This window comes from Limulus polyphemus, unplaced genomic scaffold, assembly GCF_000517525.1.
Source record: "Limulus polyphemus unplaced genomic scaffold, Limulus_polyphemus-2.1.2 Scaffold277, whole genome shotgun sequence".
Lineage (NCBI taxonomy): Eukaryota > Metazoa > Arthropoda > Merostomata > Xiphosura > Limulidae > Limulus > Limulus polyphemus.
Window position 1 is genome coordinate 713,255 of NW_013665887.1, and position 20,966 is coordinate 734,220.

At 35.9% G+C, this 20,966-nt stretch overlaps 1 protein-coding gene across 3 annotated transcripts in view; it reads right to left on the bottom strand.

The window, feature by feature from the left end:
- Positions 1-20,966, bottom strand: part of LOC106456979 (semaphorin-2A-like) — an 80,316-nt gene that overhangs the window by 41,307 nt on the left and 18,043 nt on the right. For all 3 annotated transcript variants that reach the window (XM_022382786.1, XM_013916361.2, XM_022382785.1), the window contains exon 3: positions 7,285-7,372. In XM_022382786.1, coding sequence (XP_022238494.1) covers positions 7,285-7,372 — 88 coding nt within the window. The remainder of the gene's footprint in view (positions 1-7,284; positions 7,373-20,966) is intronic.

The following is a 20,966-nucleotide window of genomic DNA, read 5'->3' on the forward strand; positions in this document are numbered from 1 at the left end:
GGCTGCGAACCCGCGCCCCGCAGATTGCGAGTCGAGCGTCTTAACCACCTGGCTATGCCGGGGCCCTAACCACCTGGCCATGCCGGGCTCACACAAGCTTGTTACAATAAAAATTGCATTGGACGATGAAGGAAGTAGTTTGAAGAGCAGCACAGAACCAAGAACATCGTTCTTGATACTAAACCAGTAACAAAACACTGAAAATATCAAAGTTACGGCCAAAGTAATAACAAAAAAAAAAAAATTGTATATTTTCTTCTGTCAGGTGTTGTATGTTTTATATCTTAATTATTTCTTATAGTAAACTACTTCAGTCCATACATATATCTCCAACAAAACAGCGTTATGACTTCAAGAACTTCTCAAGACATCGTGCACCACCTCCACAGTATATCTCTCGTATGCGTAATATGTGGTAGCTCAAGCTGAGATTATAACAAAAGTCACCACCCAGTGACCAGCATTTAAATAATTGTTTATAATGGTAACAATTTTGTATTTTTTCATACAAAATTATGGAATGTTATATATAGGTGGTGAAATAATAACTTGTTTAACAACATGTTTAAGTTATATTCACAAGGAAAGGGAAGTCGTTTGTTTGAAGTTAAGCATAAAGCTACACGATGGGCTATCTGTGCTCTGCCCACCACGGGCATCGAAACCCGGTTTCTAGCGTTGTAAGTCCGCAGACATACCGCCATGCTACAGGGGGCCAGGGAAGTCGTGTCGGAGTCAGTGATTTAAAAAATAACAAAAAAGGTGTAAATTTTAAATAAATTTAATAGCAACCGTAGAGGGTTAGTCAACAGCTGTCTAATAAATAAATTCCTTTTGACCTTGTCAGCTTTTCTTTTTCGTATTGCTAACTTCTACAGTAAATAAAATCAATAAAATATATATGTAAAATGACAATTTATTCCACGTGCCAATTTCCTAAACTCTAATGTATGGTGTAAAGTTTGTGTAATAATAACAGTGAAATTTTTATTATTAACATTTACTTAGTATATTTAGTTAATTACACTGTAGTCTTGTTTTATCTATCTCTCAGTATGCACGCGCACACACACAGAGGGTTGAATATGTTATATTAAAACGATCTTCGAGTCTTATAACGTCGTTACAGTTCATGTAGCCATATCCGATCATGCTCTATCTGACGACTGTGCATCCTGACAATAGCCCTGCGGTGGTTTCACTGCAAAAGCTTTGGTATAAGGCCGTTACATCCAAAGAACGCCACTCTTCTCTGCTCGCTTTCCATAATCCATCTAGTGCACGAGGATGCAATTTTCCAGTGCCCATTTCAAAATTCCATTTACACAGAAATCTGCTGCATCCTGCTACTTGACTGGTACGTCTTCTTGTCGAATACTATGAATACCCGCGTCATTCCCCAGCTAAATGAGGTATTACTGTAAGCCTTATCTTAGTGAACTCCTTTCCAGATGGATATCATTTTTAATCATGTTGCATACTGTTACCAGGGTCATGTATGTGGCTTTTTCCACCAAATTCAGCTTTTCATCTGTTACAAGACGTCAAACTATACTTACCAACTGAAGCACGACTTGTCGTAATCTCTTTCTGGATAGTCTTGGTGTCCCAAGTTGATCAATATTCCTCTATTTTCCAATAGTATTAAGTACAAGGGATATCCTCGCCTTGTAAATTGTAAATATCCAATTTGAAAAAAATTTATGACCCAAGTGCATGAATATTTTTCTTCGAAAATGGCAATTATATACCCTTCTTAACAGTGGCTAATTTTCGGTGTCATCATAATACATACGAAACAACAAAAAATATCTAAATGTAGTTTTGATACATTCCGCTCCACCGTAACTTTATATCCGATATGGGTGTCACGTAATTTGCCGATTTCCATATTCAAAATCGTTGATATAACGTACACAACTTCATATGCAGACGTAACAAAGAGTTAGTAAAGCGAAATTCTGTGGAATTTTTTTGGGAATAATACAGAACAGTAAGGATATTAACATATTCTTTGTTGATAAAACTGAAACTATACAAGCCTTTCATCAACTTCGTATAGAGGCTCGGCATGGCCAAGTGGTTAGGGCGCTCGACTCGCGGGATCGAATCCCCGTCCCACCAAACATGCTCGCCCTTTCAGCCGTGGGGAGTTATAATGTGACGGTCAATCCCACTATTCGTTGGTAAAAAGAGTAACCCAAGAGTTGGCGGTGGGTGGTGATGACTAGCTGCCTTCCCTCTAGTCTGTCACTGCTAAATTAGGGACGGCTAGCGCAGATAGCCCTCGTGTAGCTTTGCACGAAATAAATAAACCATAACACACTTCGTATAACTCAAACTAAGGGACGTCATACGGAGGGTCAGCGGTAAGTCTACGGACTTACAACACTGAAATCTGGAATTCAGTTCCCTTCCCTCTAGCCTTAAACTGCTAAATTAGGGACGGCTAGCGCAGATAGCCCTCGTGTAGCTTTGCACGAAATAAATAAATAAACCATAACACACTTCGTATAACTCAAACTAAGGGACGTCATACGGAGGGTCAGCGGTAAGTCTACGGACTTACAACACTGAAATCTGGAATTCAGTTCCCCGCGGTGAGTGTTTGGCATTTACGCTATAACAAACAAACATAATTTGGATCATAATTATTTCTAACAGGAATCGGTCGAGAATTTAAAAGAAATTGTTAAATACTACCAAAATTTACAAGTATGATTATCAGAAAATTGGATAATCACAATGCTGCATTAATAATATATAAATATGCGGCTTGAGTTTGAATCCGAAATGGTCAAATTACGATATATATGGGAAGAAAACTTCTTACGTGTTTTTTTATCATAAATTTTAGGCATACTGGTTTATAATACTTCGATAGTTTTCGACGTTTAAACCGTAAAATATACCCGTAGGAAATAGTTTTATTGTTAATACACAGGTCCTCTCAGAGGTTCAGATAGGCTCAGGTCATTTCTATCTTTTGAAGTCTCTGGTTATAACAAAAAAATGACACATGAAAACAAAATAAGACAATCATTAGCCCAAAAGAAAAGTGAAAAATAATTCGAATATTTTTTTTACTTAATATATATTTATTAACATTTAATAAATGCTTTTCTAGCCTTTTTCTGTGCATAATAACAAGTCGAGAAACTTAACAAATGCAAAAAACAACAAAAAACAAGTGTTTTTGTTTGTAATTAAGCACAAAGCCAAACAATTGGCTATCTGTGCTCTGCCCACTAGGGGCAACAAGTGTCTAAATTTGATGCCCTTCTTTGAGCTTGAGTTGTTATTGTCTAAAATAACGATATACGTTTTGACTAGCCCTAATCATTCCAGAATACATTATCATTAGCTAAAATTACACTTTAGAGAAAAAATCACCTTTACACAGTATGGTAGTAATTTATTTACTTGGCGACGTTTCGAGCAAACGATCGTTTTCAAACCAGAAACAAGCCTATCGGTTAATGACAATTACAGAACGTTCCTGTGATTTTTCTCTAAAGTCTAATTTCATTATTTTATCATCTTCGCATTTTTCTACTACTTTATGATTAACTGATTACGTTTCCTCACACATGCTGAGGGGAGTCGTGTTTCCCACCGAGATATTCTGTAGCTTATTTTACTTGAACTAATCAAAACCTAAACACAAATTTGAACAAAGAGAAATATGTCATGTTATATAACAAACACAATCTTACATTTCAATCTACTAGTTTTAACCTGTGTCGCTTCTTTGTAGGTAACTAACAATAAAAAAAAAAGTTAACTCTGATTACGAATCACTAAAACAAAGAACTTCTATTTTTGTCAATGCTGTACATGGCTTTGTAGGGAATTACAGCTAAGCTTGTTTTTTTTTACTTTTTTTTTACACAAGACGTAGAATCCGGAGTTACGTACCTGATTAGTTTCAGCTATATTTCGTAAAATCCTTCACGAAGAAACTATGAATAATTTTACATGAAATTACCTTCAGCATATAGACGACTCTGTGTATTTGATATCATTAAACATTCATACATGTATTTTGTAAGAAGAAAAGAGAAAAAAAAAGTCTTTCAGAACTTTTTCTGCTTTTACGGTCCAAGCCTAGAGTAAATTTTTTTCATAACTATTAAGACAGAACCAATTTTTATAAAACATACCACTTCACACAAACTAAGCTGTACTACAACATATAGGAAAACTGTGCAAGCATAAAAACTGTGCACATTTAAAAGTACGTAGATTTTGGTTCAACCAAACTTGAGAATCAAAATTTGGTAACATGTGGTTGCGTGACAAAACTATCCTTTCTTAGTGTTATAAATACTTAATATTCACCACTATAATAAAAGTGATGTCGTTTAAGAAACGAAAATAAGAAGTACTTTAGTAGCATGACGTTTGTTTTTTAGTTTGTTTATTTGTTGCTAGACAATGGGATATCTGTGCTGTGACCACCACGGGTATCGAAGGTTATAATCTTCTGATTACCGTTGAGCCACTGGGGAGTATAACACGGTATTCAATCTAACTTCTTGTGTTATTATGACTTTTTATAACACTTGCAGATTATGGAAAATTATCAATCATTATTAAGCAGAACACTAATTTCTAGTTCGCTTCATGAGTGCACATTAATTTGTTGGTGACTCAAATGATTTGCACATTAATTTGTTGGTAACTCAAGTGATTGGTTACAAATCTGAATAGTTTTTGTTTCGGATAAAACTAAATATTTTTGTACCCAACCTGAGTAGAATGTAACAAAATATTTTGCTTATTTGTTTGTTATTAAGCGCAAAGCTACACAATAGACTAATCTGTGCTGTGGCCATCACGGGTATCGAAATCCGGTGTTTAGCGTTATAAGCCTTCAGACTTACAACCCATTCTGTGTTTCTTGGATTTTGCGAAAAAACTACCCAAGAGTTATCTGCGTTTGCCTTCATTAATTCTGAAATGAGAGAAGACAGCTAGTCAACACTATCCACCGCTAACTCCTGCAACACAACCACAGTGCCGAGCGCGATTGTTTTCTTCTTCATCGTGGTAATGGGATGCGAGCTAATAGAGGGAAGGAAGCTAGTCAACAAACACTATCCTCCGCTAACTCTTGCAACACAATCAAAGTGCCGAAAGCAACTGTTTTCTTCTTCTTCTTCATGGTAACGGGACAGGAGCCAACAGGAGGACAGAAGTCAACACTATCCACTGCTAACTCTTGTAACACGACCAAAGTGCCGAGCGCGATTTTCTTCTTCTTCTTCTTTGTGGTAACGGAACGTGAGCCAATAGAGGGAAGTTAGTCAACACTATCCACCGCTAACTCTTGTAACACGACCAAAGTGCCGAGCGCGATTTTCTTCTTCTTTGTGGTAATGGAACGTGAGCCAATAGAGGGAAGTTAGTCAACACTATCCACCGCTAACTCTTGTAACACAATCAAAGTGCCGAGCCTGATTATTTTTTTCTTCTTCTTTGAGCAACTGAGTCTCAGTTCTACAGTCCGACGTGCCAATTAATAAGCCACACCCAGCCCCTAAGGTTACTAATACCACTTTGTACATACATTACGACAGAGAGTTAGTGTATTATTGGCTATTATTTTGTACCACTTCTGTTAGAAGAAAAACTTTAAAAGTTGAACATACCATCATCAAGCCTTTAGTTAAAATTTGTCTCTCGTCTCAACACCAAAATTGCGGATTTCGGCGAGAAATAAATGTGAAGTCCAGTATACTTTTGGCTTCTCCACTTGCCACTGAATTAGACCAGTTTGGAGGAATTCCATCCCTCATCAATAAACCCTGGACAAGAGCAAATCGAAATCAAGACTAGGCTTCTTGTAGTTATTTGAAATTCTTCGTAAGTCCCTTGTAATTAGTAAAAAAAAATCATCCAATATGCAATGTATTTTATTGTATAAAATTAATAACGCCGTAGCCGTATCATACTAACTTTATCGCTTGGGTAGAAGATTACATCCAAAACATCTATTAATATAAAAGAGTAACATAACAGCAAATATAACAAATGTAGCTTCCACCATGTTTGTGTACTAACACTAAATTGCAGTACCCAGTATTCTTAACTTAATTATAACCTCACTTCTGTTTGAACTTTTCTTGTATTCTATTTGAAACAATCCTTCCGCCCCCCCCCCCTCCTAATTTCCTGCGAACAACGATAACAGTGGACAAAGACCTTACTTGCGTTACCCTGACAAACGTTAATTAATACCATAGTGGTGTCTGTAATCAGGAGTACTGCAACGTTTCCACGGAGTCTGTCAGAGAAACCTACTATCTGAATCAAATATGTTTAACTAGTAAAAGAAAATAAGTTCAAAGTTACTATCTATACTTAATTACTGAAAATCTAATTTCTAATCGGAGCTTACACAATATTTTCTTTTAGTTTCTGAGAGGAAAATTCTTAGTTACCTTTATGTTAAAGTTTGTCTGGCACGATACAAACAAGTTGTTGACTAGTTGGTTTCGGATATTCGCGTCAACAGTCTTCACCGCCAACTCTTGGGCTACTCTAATCTAATAGTAGCATTTAAACGTCACTCTTATAAACGATCCCAAATTGCGGAGTTCCATTTTAAGGAAACGGGACTCGACCCAAGGATCAAGCATACTAATTAATATCATGTCAATAGTTTAAATATTTTCTTGAATACACGAAAGTGGAGCAAGGAACAATATTTTGCGTGGAGTATTTTGGTCGTTCAATATAATTAAGCGAAAGACTAAAGAGAAAATATTTTACACAAAAAGTGTTTTGATAAAATATGTAAAGACTAAACTTTGTGTTAGATGCATGGATACTTTGGCTTCATTGTCGAAAACTGCGAACTATTATTACTGAAAATTATGGTGCTCAAGATAATGATTGAAAGTAAGCTAATGAATTAAGTTCTTCGTTTAGTTACGGGACCCACATTTTTTCTATGAAACAGTGAAAGAACTGTAGCAGTTAACAAGGGAGGGGGGTAAAGAAAACCAATAGGCCGAATGATTTAGTTTGTTTGAAGTTAAGCACAATGCTATACAATGGGCTATCTGTGCACTGCCCACCACGGGTATCGAAACCCGGTTTCTAGCATTGTAAAGGGCGAATCTAATGTGGTTGAATACGTTCGAAATGTAACAAGTAGCAGTATACGAACAAAAACACAGATGAAATATAAAAACTGGTTATTCTACATTATGACTAGCGTTTTTTTTCTCCTCATTATCTTCAAACAGACAAGTTTAACGAAAGTCGTATACTTACATAGCTCCGACGTATAGAACCTCTCTCTTCTGGTCCAAATAGAATGGTTTGTAATACAGTTGACCGCAGCTAAACTCTTGGACATGTCCTAAGAAAACGTTAGAACACTCATATTTAAAAGAAGAATTCACTTTTACTCAAGTTTTGAATTTGTCATTAATATTTGTATCTTTACGAAGATAGATAATTTATCAATAGTTTGTTTTAAGAGAATCTTGCGGTCAAAAGTAAGTCCTGTCTTAAAAAATGGGGACACCTTATATCCCTTGGTTATCGTTTACGTCAGTAGCAGTAATTACAGAAATAATTTTGGATATCCATAAGTGTGGTTATTAAAGTGAGAGAGAAATACGTACAATATATCCTACAATTCCTGGTTAACTTACACCCTTTGGTTATCGTTTAAGTCTGTAGTAGTAAATAAATAAAAAAATTAGATATTCATAAGTGTGGTTATTAAAGTGAGAGAGAAATACGTACAATATATCCTACAACCCCTGGTTAACTTACATCCTTTGGTTATCGTTTAAGTCTGTAGTAGTAAATAAATAAAAAAATTAGATATTCATAAGTGTGGTTATTAAAGTGAGAGAGAAATACGTACAATATATCCTACAACCCCTGGTTAACTTACATCCTTTGGTTATCGTTTAAGTCTGTAGCAGTAAATAAATAAAAAAATTAGATATTCATAAGTGTGGTTATTAAACTGAGAGAGTTTTGTTTGTTTATTTGAAGTTAAGCCCAAAGCTAAACAATGAGCTATCTGTGCTCTGCTCACCATGGGTATCGAAACCCGGTTTCTGCGTTGCAAGTCCGCAGACATACCGCTGTGCAACAAAGTGAGAGAGAAATACGTACAATATATCCTACAACCCCTGGTTAAGCTTAACATACTTGAGCAAGTTCCAAACACCCTTAATGATTGTTTAACATTGAAGACAGGACCCCTTATTCTCCGACTACTTCTGGTATGTTTATGATTAGTCATAAAGCTTGCTGTTAACTAAAAACAAAGTTACATTTATGCCCATTGTAAAAACAGTCCGATTTGCGGCGAATAAAATTAAATTCAACAGTTAACTTGAGTACAACAGACGGCAAGTTTAAGGAGAAATAAACTTTGTTTTTATGATTTACTCTAGGGCTCACAGATATGTTTGTGATTAACAAATGACTTAGCACTTTAGCTGGTTGTTTTCAGTACATGCTCTGTAGTTGTAAACTTATCTTCTCTCATGAAGTAAATAAAACTACAAATAACACCTCAGTTTCAATGTCGTTTCTTCTTCGAAGGGCACAGCGGTACGACTGCGGACTTACATCGCTAGAAACTGGGTTTTAATACCCGTTGTGGGCAGAGCACAGATAGCCCATTGTGTAGCTGTGTGCTTAACTACAAACAAACAAATTCTTCGAACTGTATTCCGGGTACCGCTCAACCATAGAATACATACTCGTGTCTGTATCACTGAATTAATTGAAAATAATAAGAAAAAAAAGAAACTTAAAACCTTTGAACTGGTGTGACATTCAATTTTTTCATTGTATGTGAAGGGAAAAATTACAATCCTTATTCATTGTTTTTGGTAGATGGACAGACAGACAGATAGATGGATTTTATTCGAGAACAGAGACAAGCTACGAAATCGGCAGAGAAACCGGTTGAGCAGCTGCTAGGAGCGAGACAACAACCTCGTTATAGGCTTAGTGAATCATCCGCAGGACCACACACACACGTTATCAAGCCCTTTTCAACAACCCCTCTATAATTTAAGCCATGAATGTCAGAAAATGATACAATAACAATCATAACTGGTCGAGTTTGTCCAGTTTTTCTTAGGATGAGGCTATATAATGACACACCAAAATTTCAGGTGAATTCAACTATCTCCAGCTCGCCGAGTGAGTGCTCAAATCCTTTAGACCGAAATCTTGTATTCAAGCTTTTCTCCAATACAAACACTGAAAAAGTTGCCTTTTAACTACTAAATATTTAAAAAAAAAGAACATGCCAGAAATAAAGTCGTTAATTTGATTAACTTGTCTTTAGTCCTTAGAGAAGTGCATCAATTACTAATGAATGAAATGTTAGGCTTTGGAGTATTTCGATCCTTTGAAACATGCTGAAAATGTTCTGTCGAGTTTTTTAAAATGTACTTAAATACACAAGAGTTTTATTTTGGTGAACTGTGGTATGATACATCAGATTTATGTAACACTTAAGATTACGGTTTATCACAATATACACATTAATATGCTTATTTAGAACATAACATTTAAGTGCAACAAGGAACCTGTAGGTCCATCTGGGCTGTCCCACCAACTAAACTACACACACACATATATATAACCTCAAAGCCGGCCCTTATCGCCCAAATACTTATCAAGCCTACCCTTAAACTCCCTTAAACTTACTTATTCCAACACACCTAAAGACAAACCATTCCAAAGGCTGTTAGAAAAATACAGCTATCTCAGCTGAAGATGACTCTTAGCCTGTCAAAATTCATACGAGTCCCTTAGACCTACCATTTTCATCATTAAGTACGAAAAAAGATGACGCCTCAACACTATCAATTCCCTTAACAACCTTATACACCTCAATTAGATCCCTTCTGACTTCTTTTCTCAAGAGAAAATAATTTCAGAGATCTTAACTTGGCCTCATATGACAACCTTTCCATCCCAGGTATCATCTTAGTATTCTTCCTCTGAACACTTTTCAATAATTCAATGTCCTTCCTAAGGTAAGGAGGGCAAAACTGAACAAAATACTCCAAATTCGGCCTAACCAATAACCTATACAATGAAATTATAACCGTTTTAGACTTGCATTCAGTATTTCTATAACACAACCTAAAATCCTCATCTACAAACGCGTTTTTTTCTAGCTTTCAAAATCTATATTAAGGAGTTTCTGAAATGATAGGCAAGAGGATTTGAACTGTTATTGTTTTTAACATTCAGTACTCCCAAGATTGGGGTTACATGTTTAAAGCAAAATGCTCGCTTTGAATGACTCTCACAAGATGCTATTCATCCACGTATTAAGCATCTATGAAAAGACAATTACATGGTGAACACAGTGCACGTTATAGCTTGACTTTAATATTAAAATTTGTTCAATATAATTATGAAACGCAATACCATATTTGACGTTTTTTATTACCATACTTGATAACATATATTAATACATCACACTGACTCTTTCTTATAACATGTATAATCCGAAAAAAAAAACATTGATTTAATGGCATTAATTGTTTTTATTCCATTCCTGCACAACATAAAACAGGCAATGTATATAGTTTCTTTTAGGAATAGATAATTACTTAGTCTAGAGTTAATGCCCTCTCCAAAGTTATATATATTTTCTTTTGTTTTGGATTGTTTTCCATAAACAAACATCGATACACTTGTTAGCTTACTTTATTAACAAATACACCAAATTTTAAAAATTAGATATGCTAGACCTTAATAAGCCGCCAATCAATAACAAAAGATTTCAATAATATATCTGCTGTCTAAAGGTTAATACAGAAAAACCTACTCTTATGGTGACGTCCGAAACACTCTCCGCAGGATTTAAATATACCCGGCCAGTTCTCGGGTCTTCTGGTCCGACCGACGTAGCCCAAACCAACAGCATGACATACCAGTAATACAACATAGAATCGAGCTGTAGCCATATTCAAATATCAAAGCAATAAAGAAACAGGAAGTACGGGCAGACCACTAGTAATTAATAATTATGAAAATTAAAACAGGGGGAAAACTAGACGATCAGAAAGTTCGGAAGACGATAATTTTTGTTCACATCAAGACACTGCAAGAAACGTCAAGACTGCGGAGAACACCGAAGCAGCCTATAGCTTTATACGAAATGTCATCAATGTTCATATAACTACAGGCTATTAATTAGTAAAATATTCATCCCCCTAACTCGGAACTTCCAGAGTAACGAGTAGGTCTCCTAGTGGTGAATTGATAACCTGGTTTGGGAATAGCACGAGAGCTACAAGGCTCACGGAAAGCGTGTGCTGGTGGAAGAACAAATCACATTATTACATTCCGAATGCATGGAATAATCAGGGTGGAAAAAAATATCACGTGGAGAAAACTGAAAGTTCTATCTATAGCTCTCTAACCAAAGCTTTTTTTTTCCACTGATAATTCAAGTGCTTTCAAGTATTTAATAGTTTCCTACTGTCATACAACCAATAGCAACTGTAAAGGACGTGTGACGTCAAAAATCAATATCGAGAAATATTGTTCAGTAGAATGATATTTGGAAATATTTTATGGAAGTGCTATAAACTAATACAGGTGATGTAACCAATATAGTCACATGTTACAGAAATATAAGCTTTTTTTAATACCAACACAATGAGTAAAGGAGATAAAAATATATTTTACTTAAATCTCTTCCTCGTTTTACTTCTACAGAGTTGTAAAGATTCACGAATTATCGTATTCAAACTGTACATTTTATAGCTAGAAGTTAAAACAGTAAAAAATGTGTTTTTATAACCTCACAAATATTTTTTTGTTTAGAATTACACTTATGTTCAAAGTGCTCGACAATACAAACGGATTGAAGATATAATGATTCGTTTTATGAATATTAAAACGATATAAACACGGATCTCTTCACTACTTAAAACATGCTTATACATCAACATATTCCCAAAATTTCAAAGCGTATTAAAGTTTCGCTAGCTTTAAATTACAATAATTTTTTCCACCGTATAATTTAGTTGGATTTTTTTCCGAAAATTCCTATACAAAGTCATACGGTGACTTCACTATTACAAATGGAATTTATTATGTTCTATGTTTTAACCATACAAGACATTCTGTTTCGTTCTACTTCACTTGTACGTTGGTAGTAAATGTGAATACTCTGGTTATGTTACATGTATATGTATCATATATGTTTAATTTTTTAATTAGTAGCAGAGACCCGCAAAACATTTGCGGTTAAATCTGTATTTTTATTGCAACGGTACTTCTTTAAGTACGGGATTTCTAGAATAATGCAAAATAATTCTAATCGCAGACACCGAAATCTACAAGTCCATGTTTTAAGCCTAACATTAGTTAAGCCTTTATACGGCCTATATTCGATAAAGAGATAAATTATTGTTTGTCTGTAGTGGTTTTTAATTCGCGCAAAGCTACACGATTTACTTACATTTACTCACAAAAACCGACCATACCTAACTGAAGAGACTCTGTTTTTTTACCATGACTTATTAAAACTAACTACCATATTTTAAAAAACAATCTAAATTTTGACCAAGACTTGTTAAAAAGTTACCATGACTTATTAGGGAGATTTTTTTTTACCAGGACTTTTTAAAATTTAGCGAAACTTAATAAGGAGGCTTTGTTTGTCTAGGATTTATTATATGTTATTATATCTTATTAAGGAGAATAAATAAATTTCATTGTTTTTCTTTCATACAAACTTGTTGCTGACGGGGCTCACCTGAAAATACATATTATTTTGAGTGAGGGGCAATGTCCACGACTTCCCCTGTGTAAACTGCGCCTACATAAGAAAATGCATACGTACACCGTATTCATAAAATAGAATACTTCTGCACAACTTAAATATGGAAGACGTTTAAAGCTAAGCTGGTATTAAAACCCGCACATTGTTACCGCAATAGAATAACTTCAAGCTGTTCTTTTATAATATTAAAACTACTCACCAGTCAATCAAAAAATGAATTCAACAGAATAGAAATGTGACTAGACTTATTGATCATAAGCCCCACAGGTATCTGTTTGTTTGTTTGTCTTTATTTCGCGCAAAGCTACACGAGGACTATCTGCGCTAGCCGTCCCTAATTTAGCAGTATAAGACTAGAGGGAAGGAAGCTAGTCATCACCACCCACCGCCAACTCTTGGGCTACTCTTTTATCAACGAATAGTGGGATTGACCGTCACATTATAACGCCCTCACGGCTGAAAGGGCGAGCATGTTTGGTGGGACGGGGATTCGAACCCGCGACCCTCAGATTGTGAGTCGAGCGCCTTAACCACCTGGCCATGCCGGGCGCCCACTAGGTATCACTCATGTCAAATTTAAAAATGATGTCCATAATCGTGTTCACATTCGGATTTACACCGTAGTGCACAAAATACTACTACACAGCAACATCTACCACACCCGCCTATTAAGGCTGAGTATAGATCAAGAGGCTTACTTGTAAGTGTATAGGGGAAAAATCAAACCTACATAACTCCAATGTCTTCATTCCAAGATCGATCATTTCACAGTTTGTCAGATATTTTTATCTTAGTGTTGCGTTAAACAGACCACACATTATATTGTACACATTATATATTATAAGTATAACATTTTGTAGTCTTAAACTACATATAAATGTATTTATTCTACAATCAAATTATTTTTTTATATAATGTAATTTCATATAATTATTAGGTAAACGTGAAGAGGATGAAATAGAATATTATTGCACGTGTGTAATGTATATAATAATTGTTGGCTGTATATCGACGTGTACAAATACAGAATAGGGCTTCATTACAACTATGGTGAAACACTGGCAAAGAAACTGTGCAAGTATTTTTTCTTTTATTACAGTTCACAGTAAAGACAAAGACTTATCGAAAAAGTGGGAAAAAATCAATTTCACTAAAACGAAAATGGATCATTGACAAGTCATAAAGCGTGTACAGAATTCGAGTAATGTCGCCGTTATGCCGCCAAGTTGAGTGCCGCAACAAAGCCCACAGATACACATCACAGTCTGCTGCGCTGGATTGACAAAGATGTCTCTTCCGAGAAAAGGATTTTAGCAGAAGTTCTGTATTAGACATGATGAAGTTATATGATGATGCACTGTGCATACAATGGGGGAACACGCGTGTATCTGAAACGAGATGGTCAGATCCGGTAATTGGTCATTAGAAAAAATAAAATATAACAAACGTATTGGAGCTGTCGGAATATATAGAAGAACCTCATTGTTATGAATCAGACTTTTTTCCCCTTTAACTAAACTAAAAGATATCTTCTAGACGTGCGTACACGGAAAACACTGCCGGATGACAATCGGAGAACGTGACTAACTTACAAGCTGACTGTATCATCATCACTGAGTAAAAAAAAAATAAAAAAATGGAGGGGTATGGGAGTAAAATGCGTTTCATTTGAAAGGTAAACGTAAACGAATACACGGTCTGAGAAGTTATAAACCAGCTCAATTTTGTTTCAAAACTGTCTGATAAACTAAGAAAAGATAAACATGCGGTTCATTTTTACCTTACACGTGCATGCGACTAAAATGTATAGCCATTGGTCAATCAATAACAATTACGACAAAACGAAGACGAAAGGCGGAAAATTTTCGAAACATCGTCCTCTACAGTCGAGCTGCATGAGTAGATTGTACAGTCACCAGTATATTTCTCTAATAGGCAGTAGCCGCCAATTTCACAGTCAACTCAATATGAATACTCCACTTAACCTATCTATCTATCTAAGAATAGCAATTATGATTTCACATTACAAATTAACACAACAATTGATATATAAAGATGTCTACATTTCCGTTTTATTCAATCTTTCCACATTCCAGTTTTTATATTATCAGAATGAAATCACCACACAGACCAGTTAATATTTTAGTTGACACTACAATTATTCTTTTAATAACAGAAAAAACAAACGAAAAATTCTAAAACACAACTTAAACTCTTGTTTTAAAAATGTATTAGTTAATCATTACTTTGCATTCTAATTTGTTAGTTATACCATCTAACAGCTGGTTGAGGCTAATTGTGGTTCATTTGATTTGTTAGTTATACCCTCTAACAGCTGGTTGAGACTAATTGTGGTTCATTTGATTTGTTAGTTATACCCTCTAACAGCTGGTTGAGGCTAATTGTGATTCCTTTGATTTGTTAGTTATACCCTCTAACAGCTGGTTAAGACTAAGTGAGGTTCATTTGATTTGTTAGTTATACCCTCTAACAGCTGGTTAAGACTAAGTGAGGTTCATTTGATTTGTCAGTTATACCCTCTAACAGCTAGTTCAGACAAAGTGTGGTTCGTTTTCTTTGTTAGTTATACCATCTAACAGCTGGTTGAGGCTAATTGTGATTCATTTGATTTGTTAGTTATACCCTCTAACAGCTGGGACAAAGTGTGGTTCGTTTGATTTGTTAGTTATACCCTCTAACAGCTGGTTGAGACTAATTGTGGTTCATTTTCTTTGTTAGTTATACCCTCTAACAGCTAGTTCAGACAAAGTGTGGTTCATTTGATTTGTTAGTTATACCCTCTAACAGCTGGTTGAGACAAAGTGTGGTTCATACTATTCTTTTTTCTTTTTATTTAATCTTATAGTATACATAAATTCTGCTTTTCTGATTTCTTTTGTATTTCAACAAATGTTTGTCTCATTTCTAGTACTGTGACTTCCGGTGTGTGGTTCAGAATGTTTCTCGAGTTCTACTAGGGTAAGCTTTTGATGGATGCATATTAAAACAGGGGTTCCGAAAACGGGTGGAACTTATGACAACAATCTCCTAGATTTATTAGCCGATTTTGAAGTCGTATCTCAAGTTATCAGACTGAAAGACTCTCGTGGTATTTGCAAATAAAGTTCATTATACGTCGGAAACAAAACTATCACAGTTATTGCACTCGTGATTTGTAAATGGCATAGAATACGGTGATACACAGATATATCAACAATTTATCCGTGGGGAAAACAAAAGCCTACAGTAGTCCAAACTCAAACGGACGATAGCATAGAATGTAAATTATATCGAGTAAATGACGCCGTATTTCTACAGATAACAGCGTTTTCCATTCGTTTCACATTAGTAGTATAAAGTTCCGCTGCATAAATCCAAATATAAAGGAACCAATTAACGAAAGTTATTACACAGGTCGGAATTAGCCAGACCGAGTGCAAGTAAAAGCATTATCTGCCTTTACGATATTTTATGGTAGCTGTAGAAACGTTATAAATAAAAACACTAAACTTACAGTATAAATGGCATATTTGAAGTTTCCCGACACTAATTTGTTTTTGAAATTCGCTCAAAGCTACTAGAGGGCTTTTTTCGCTTGCCGTTTGTAGTTTTGAAGTGACAGACAAGGAGGAAGGCAGCTAGTCAACACCACCCACTGCTACCTCTTGGGCTACTCTCTACCAACGAATAGTGGGATTCACCGTCACTCTATAACGCCCCACCGCTGAAAAGGCGAGCATGTTTGGGGACGGGATTCGAGCTCGCAACCCTCAGATTACGAATTTAGAGCTCTAGTCACGAGGCGTTTCCTGATATCAAAACGTTTTTTATTCTCGAAAAGTAACAATCCCAGAAAAACCTGCTCACTTCAAACTAAAATATAACTACAACTCGAAAAACAAGGCATACCCCTCTAGGTATGGTCTTACATCAAGATCACATAAATGAAACTAATACACGTCAAAATTTCACGTAACTTCACACCTGTGGTGTGGTATGTGTGTGTGTGTGTGTGTGTGTGTGTGTGTATATATATATATATATATATATATATATATTAAATCACCTGGTAAAAACTACTGTTCAAAACTAGGGGAAAATATGTCGAGGATAGTAAGATAGTACGATAGGCAGAAGAAATATGGAAATACAAGTTTACACGTCACGATATTTTGAAGCGTAACACAAGAAACCAAACGCTCACCGATGGAAAAAAAATAGCAAAATATACTGGCATCGTGACATACAAATAGATGCTACAGGTACAGGTGACTCCCTGCATAATACATGCTGTAGGAGAGGAATGGAAATGGTTCTTCTACATGTCTAATGATGGAGAAAGTTGGTTTTTCGTGGTCGTATTATGGAGAAAATATGGAGATCCCTCTCCTACTTCAATCTGCAATCTAATGCTTTAACTAGTTTGAACAACAGTAGATTTCGTATATAAATATTAGATTTATTAAATTTTTTTTGTATATTTCACCACACACACGATACACTACTCTCACTATGGTAACATTATACGTGCGATGCGAATTGATTCAATTCTTAGAACAAATTCTCTGCTTTCTGATCCTCAAACGTCAACGTATCAGTATGCCAACTCCACGACACGTAACACGGGAAGTGACGTAGATCTGTCACTGTCAGGGTTATAATTTTCAAGAAGCTTATGTATTCGTGTAGAGCAGATATAGAAATGGATATTGTTAGCCTCAAACTCTCCGGCTCTTCCTGTATATTTTCCAAAGTTTTACAGACCCAAGCTTTGTAATTCAGTTAAAGGTTAATAATATTTCAACTTTAATTTAAGTTACTCTAAAAACCAAAGAAAAACTTTGATTCACGCAATCTATGTAGCAGCCCAAGTTTCTTTATCCGTGTATTTTTTTAAAACATGTGTAGCTTCAGATTCCTAACACGTGGAGTCTGTAATAATCTGTATTCTGCTACTCGTCTGCTTTGGGAAAGACATAATAACGTCGAATGGAATAACATGGAAAAGACAGGTATCGCAAATCTGTTCAAAGAGAAGTAATATAAAAACGGTAAACATCGAGAGGAACAGTTTTGTAATGCTTGGACAAACAGAAAAAAAAAAGATTACAACTAACTCATAAAGGCTTATGATCGAGAAAATTGAAAATAGTCAGTACTGATACCTAAAGTCTCAAACGAACAAGCATGCCATTCCTATTAATGGTATTTCGATCCTTTCCATGCTATTAATTTCGGTGTTGTTCATGTTTTAAGTTTTCATTTTCGGTTTTATTCCTTTTGGCATCGTGGCTTTTCAATGTTATTACAGAACATCTGTTTTGTAGGGGGGGGTCGGGTGAATTTCGCGCAAAGCTACTCCAGGGCTGTCTGAGCTAGCCCTAATTTAGCAGTGATAGACTAAAGGGAAGGCAGCTATTTACGCCACTCACCGCCAACTCTTTTATAAACGAGTGGTGGGACTGATCGTAACATTATAACGTTCCCACGGCTGAAAGGGCGAGCATGTTCGGTGACGGGGATTCGAATTCACAAACCGCAAATTGCGAGTAGAGCGCACTAACCACCAGATCATGCCAGGCCGGGGTTAAGAGAGTGAGAGAAGGAAACTTAGTTTCGTGATTTGTTAAAATAAAGAATATGTAATTAAAAAACATTAGGGTTTGAACGATCATAAAGATGACTAGGGGCGAATTCAACAAATGTAACCTGGAACATGTATAATGAAACAACACAACATTTATACTGATATTTTTATGCAAGATATTTTACAGCCTGACAGTATACAACGGCAATGAAAAAATTTTAAATCTGAATTTTTTATTCAGTCTCACCTCTTCAAATTAAACATTCATATCAAAGTCATGTCGATACTGAACACACTGCCTACGTCAAGGTGACGTGAGTTACTGGCGCACTGACTGTATGAAGTCATATAATGGCGCACTGACTGTATGAAGGTCACATAATGGCGCACTGACTGTGGAACAAATTATTGTTTGTTTGTTTATAATTAAGTACAAAGCTACACAATGGGCTATCTGTGCTCTGCCCACCACGGGTCTCATTTTCGTGACAATGAGACCCAAATCATAAATCCGGGCAAGTTAAGCATGCGTGAGGCCACGCCTTGCCCTGTACGACGTGGTAATGAACTTAAAAAGAGTAGTGGAATCATGAATAAATGTTTCAATTATTTTAGAACAATGTTTTTCACACTTCTGTTTGAAATGAAATAAAACTTTATTGCATTCACATTATAATATTTGTTTTGTTGCTAAACACAAGGCTACACAATGGACTATCTGTACCGTGCCCGCCACAGGTATCGAAACCCGATTTTTAGCGTTATAAGCCTTCGGACTTATCGCTGTGCCTATAATAGAATAAAGGAAACAAAGTTCTTGATTATTCATACTTAAACATACTATACAAAGGATAAAAGAATAATTAGAGTTAGCTTTGTTTTGAATTTCGCGCAAAGATGCATGAGGGCTATCTGCAAAAGCCGTCCCTAATTTAGCAGTGAAAGACTAGAGGGAAAGCAGCTAGTTATCATCACCCACCGCCAACTATGGAGATGCTCTTTTACCAATGAAACCGTCACATTATAACGCCCCCGCGGCTAAAAGGGGATTCGAACCCGCGACCCTCAGATTGCAAACCAAGCGCCCTAACCACCTGGCCATGCCCGGCCCGATAATTAGAGAACTTAGCAAAAAATTAATGAAGACACAATAAATAGTTTCAGAACACACGATGAATCGTATCTTGTAATCTTTAATAAGTCATTCCTTGATTAGTTTAAGATTTCATAAAATTTCACTTTCTGAAAACGAGACTTTCACTTATCAGAGGCGATGTGAGAAATCTATAAAAGGAGCGTGCTACTTTTGAATGGAAAAGACGTTATTATTTCAAAACCCTTTGCACGATTAAAACAATGCAAACACTGAGGGCAAACAACATTTTAATTGGTGTTTTTATGTAATTACTTTTTTCTTCCAGCATTAGATTTCATTCTGAGCATTGGTCTAACAAAACTTTCGGCGCCCGCCTAGCGAAAGTGGATTTTCCCGGGATACTCTCGTTTATCCCCAACAGCAAATTGTTCGGCATTGGATCAATCGATCCCCAATGCAAACTCTCTGACATTGGATCTATCGATCCCCAATACAAACTCTCTGACATTGGATATATCTATCCCCAGTACAAATTCTCTGACATTAGATATATCGATACCCAATACAAACTCTCTGACATTGGATATATCGATCCCCAATACAAACTCTCTGACATTGGATATATCGATACCCAATATAAACTCTCTGACATTGGATATATCGATCCCCAATACAAACTCTCTGACATTGGATCTATCGATCCCCAATACAAACTCTCTGACAGTGGGTCTATCGATCCCCAACACAAACTCTCCGACATTGGGTCTATCGATCCCCAATACAAACTCTCTGACATTGGATCTATCGATCCTCAACACAAACTCTCTGACATTGGGTCTATCGATCCCCAACACAAACTCTCTGACATTGGGGTCTATCGATCCCCACCTTTTATTTTTCCTATCTCTTCTTTTTCGCTGTTCATCATCATCAACGCGAAAGCAAATAATTGCTGGAACCCACGGGTATTAAATTCCTACCACAACAAGCGGAGGAAAAAAAAAGAAAATTGGAAGCCATACTTGGGTCTAAAAGCATACCCTCTTGGAAAGTTTGCTGTGTTCATTGAAAATGGTGCACTTTAATAGTGTCTGAGACTATTTTTTATACCTTATATTTTATACATGTATGTGTGCAATTTACGGAGTACGATCACATTTGTCGCACCCCCCGCGCCTACGCGAATGCTTACGTCATTATGTAAGCCAGTTAATGGTGATTGTATATACATATTGGAGCCATTGGTTTATGCTATGCCTAATGAGATTCTAAACTTATAAATGAAAGTTGAACAAGTCAGCAAAATTTTGTATCTGCATTTTATTCCCTTAGAGGACTCATTAATATTTATCTAATAAGTATATACACACAGCTAAAAGATCCATGCAACATAATTAACTGTCGAAACATGCCTAATAAATGTTTTATATTTCTTATTTCAAAATCTGTTTCATTTTGCGTTTAATCCCATTCACCGC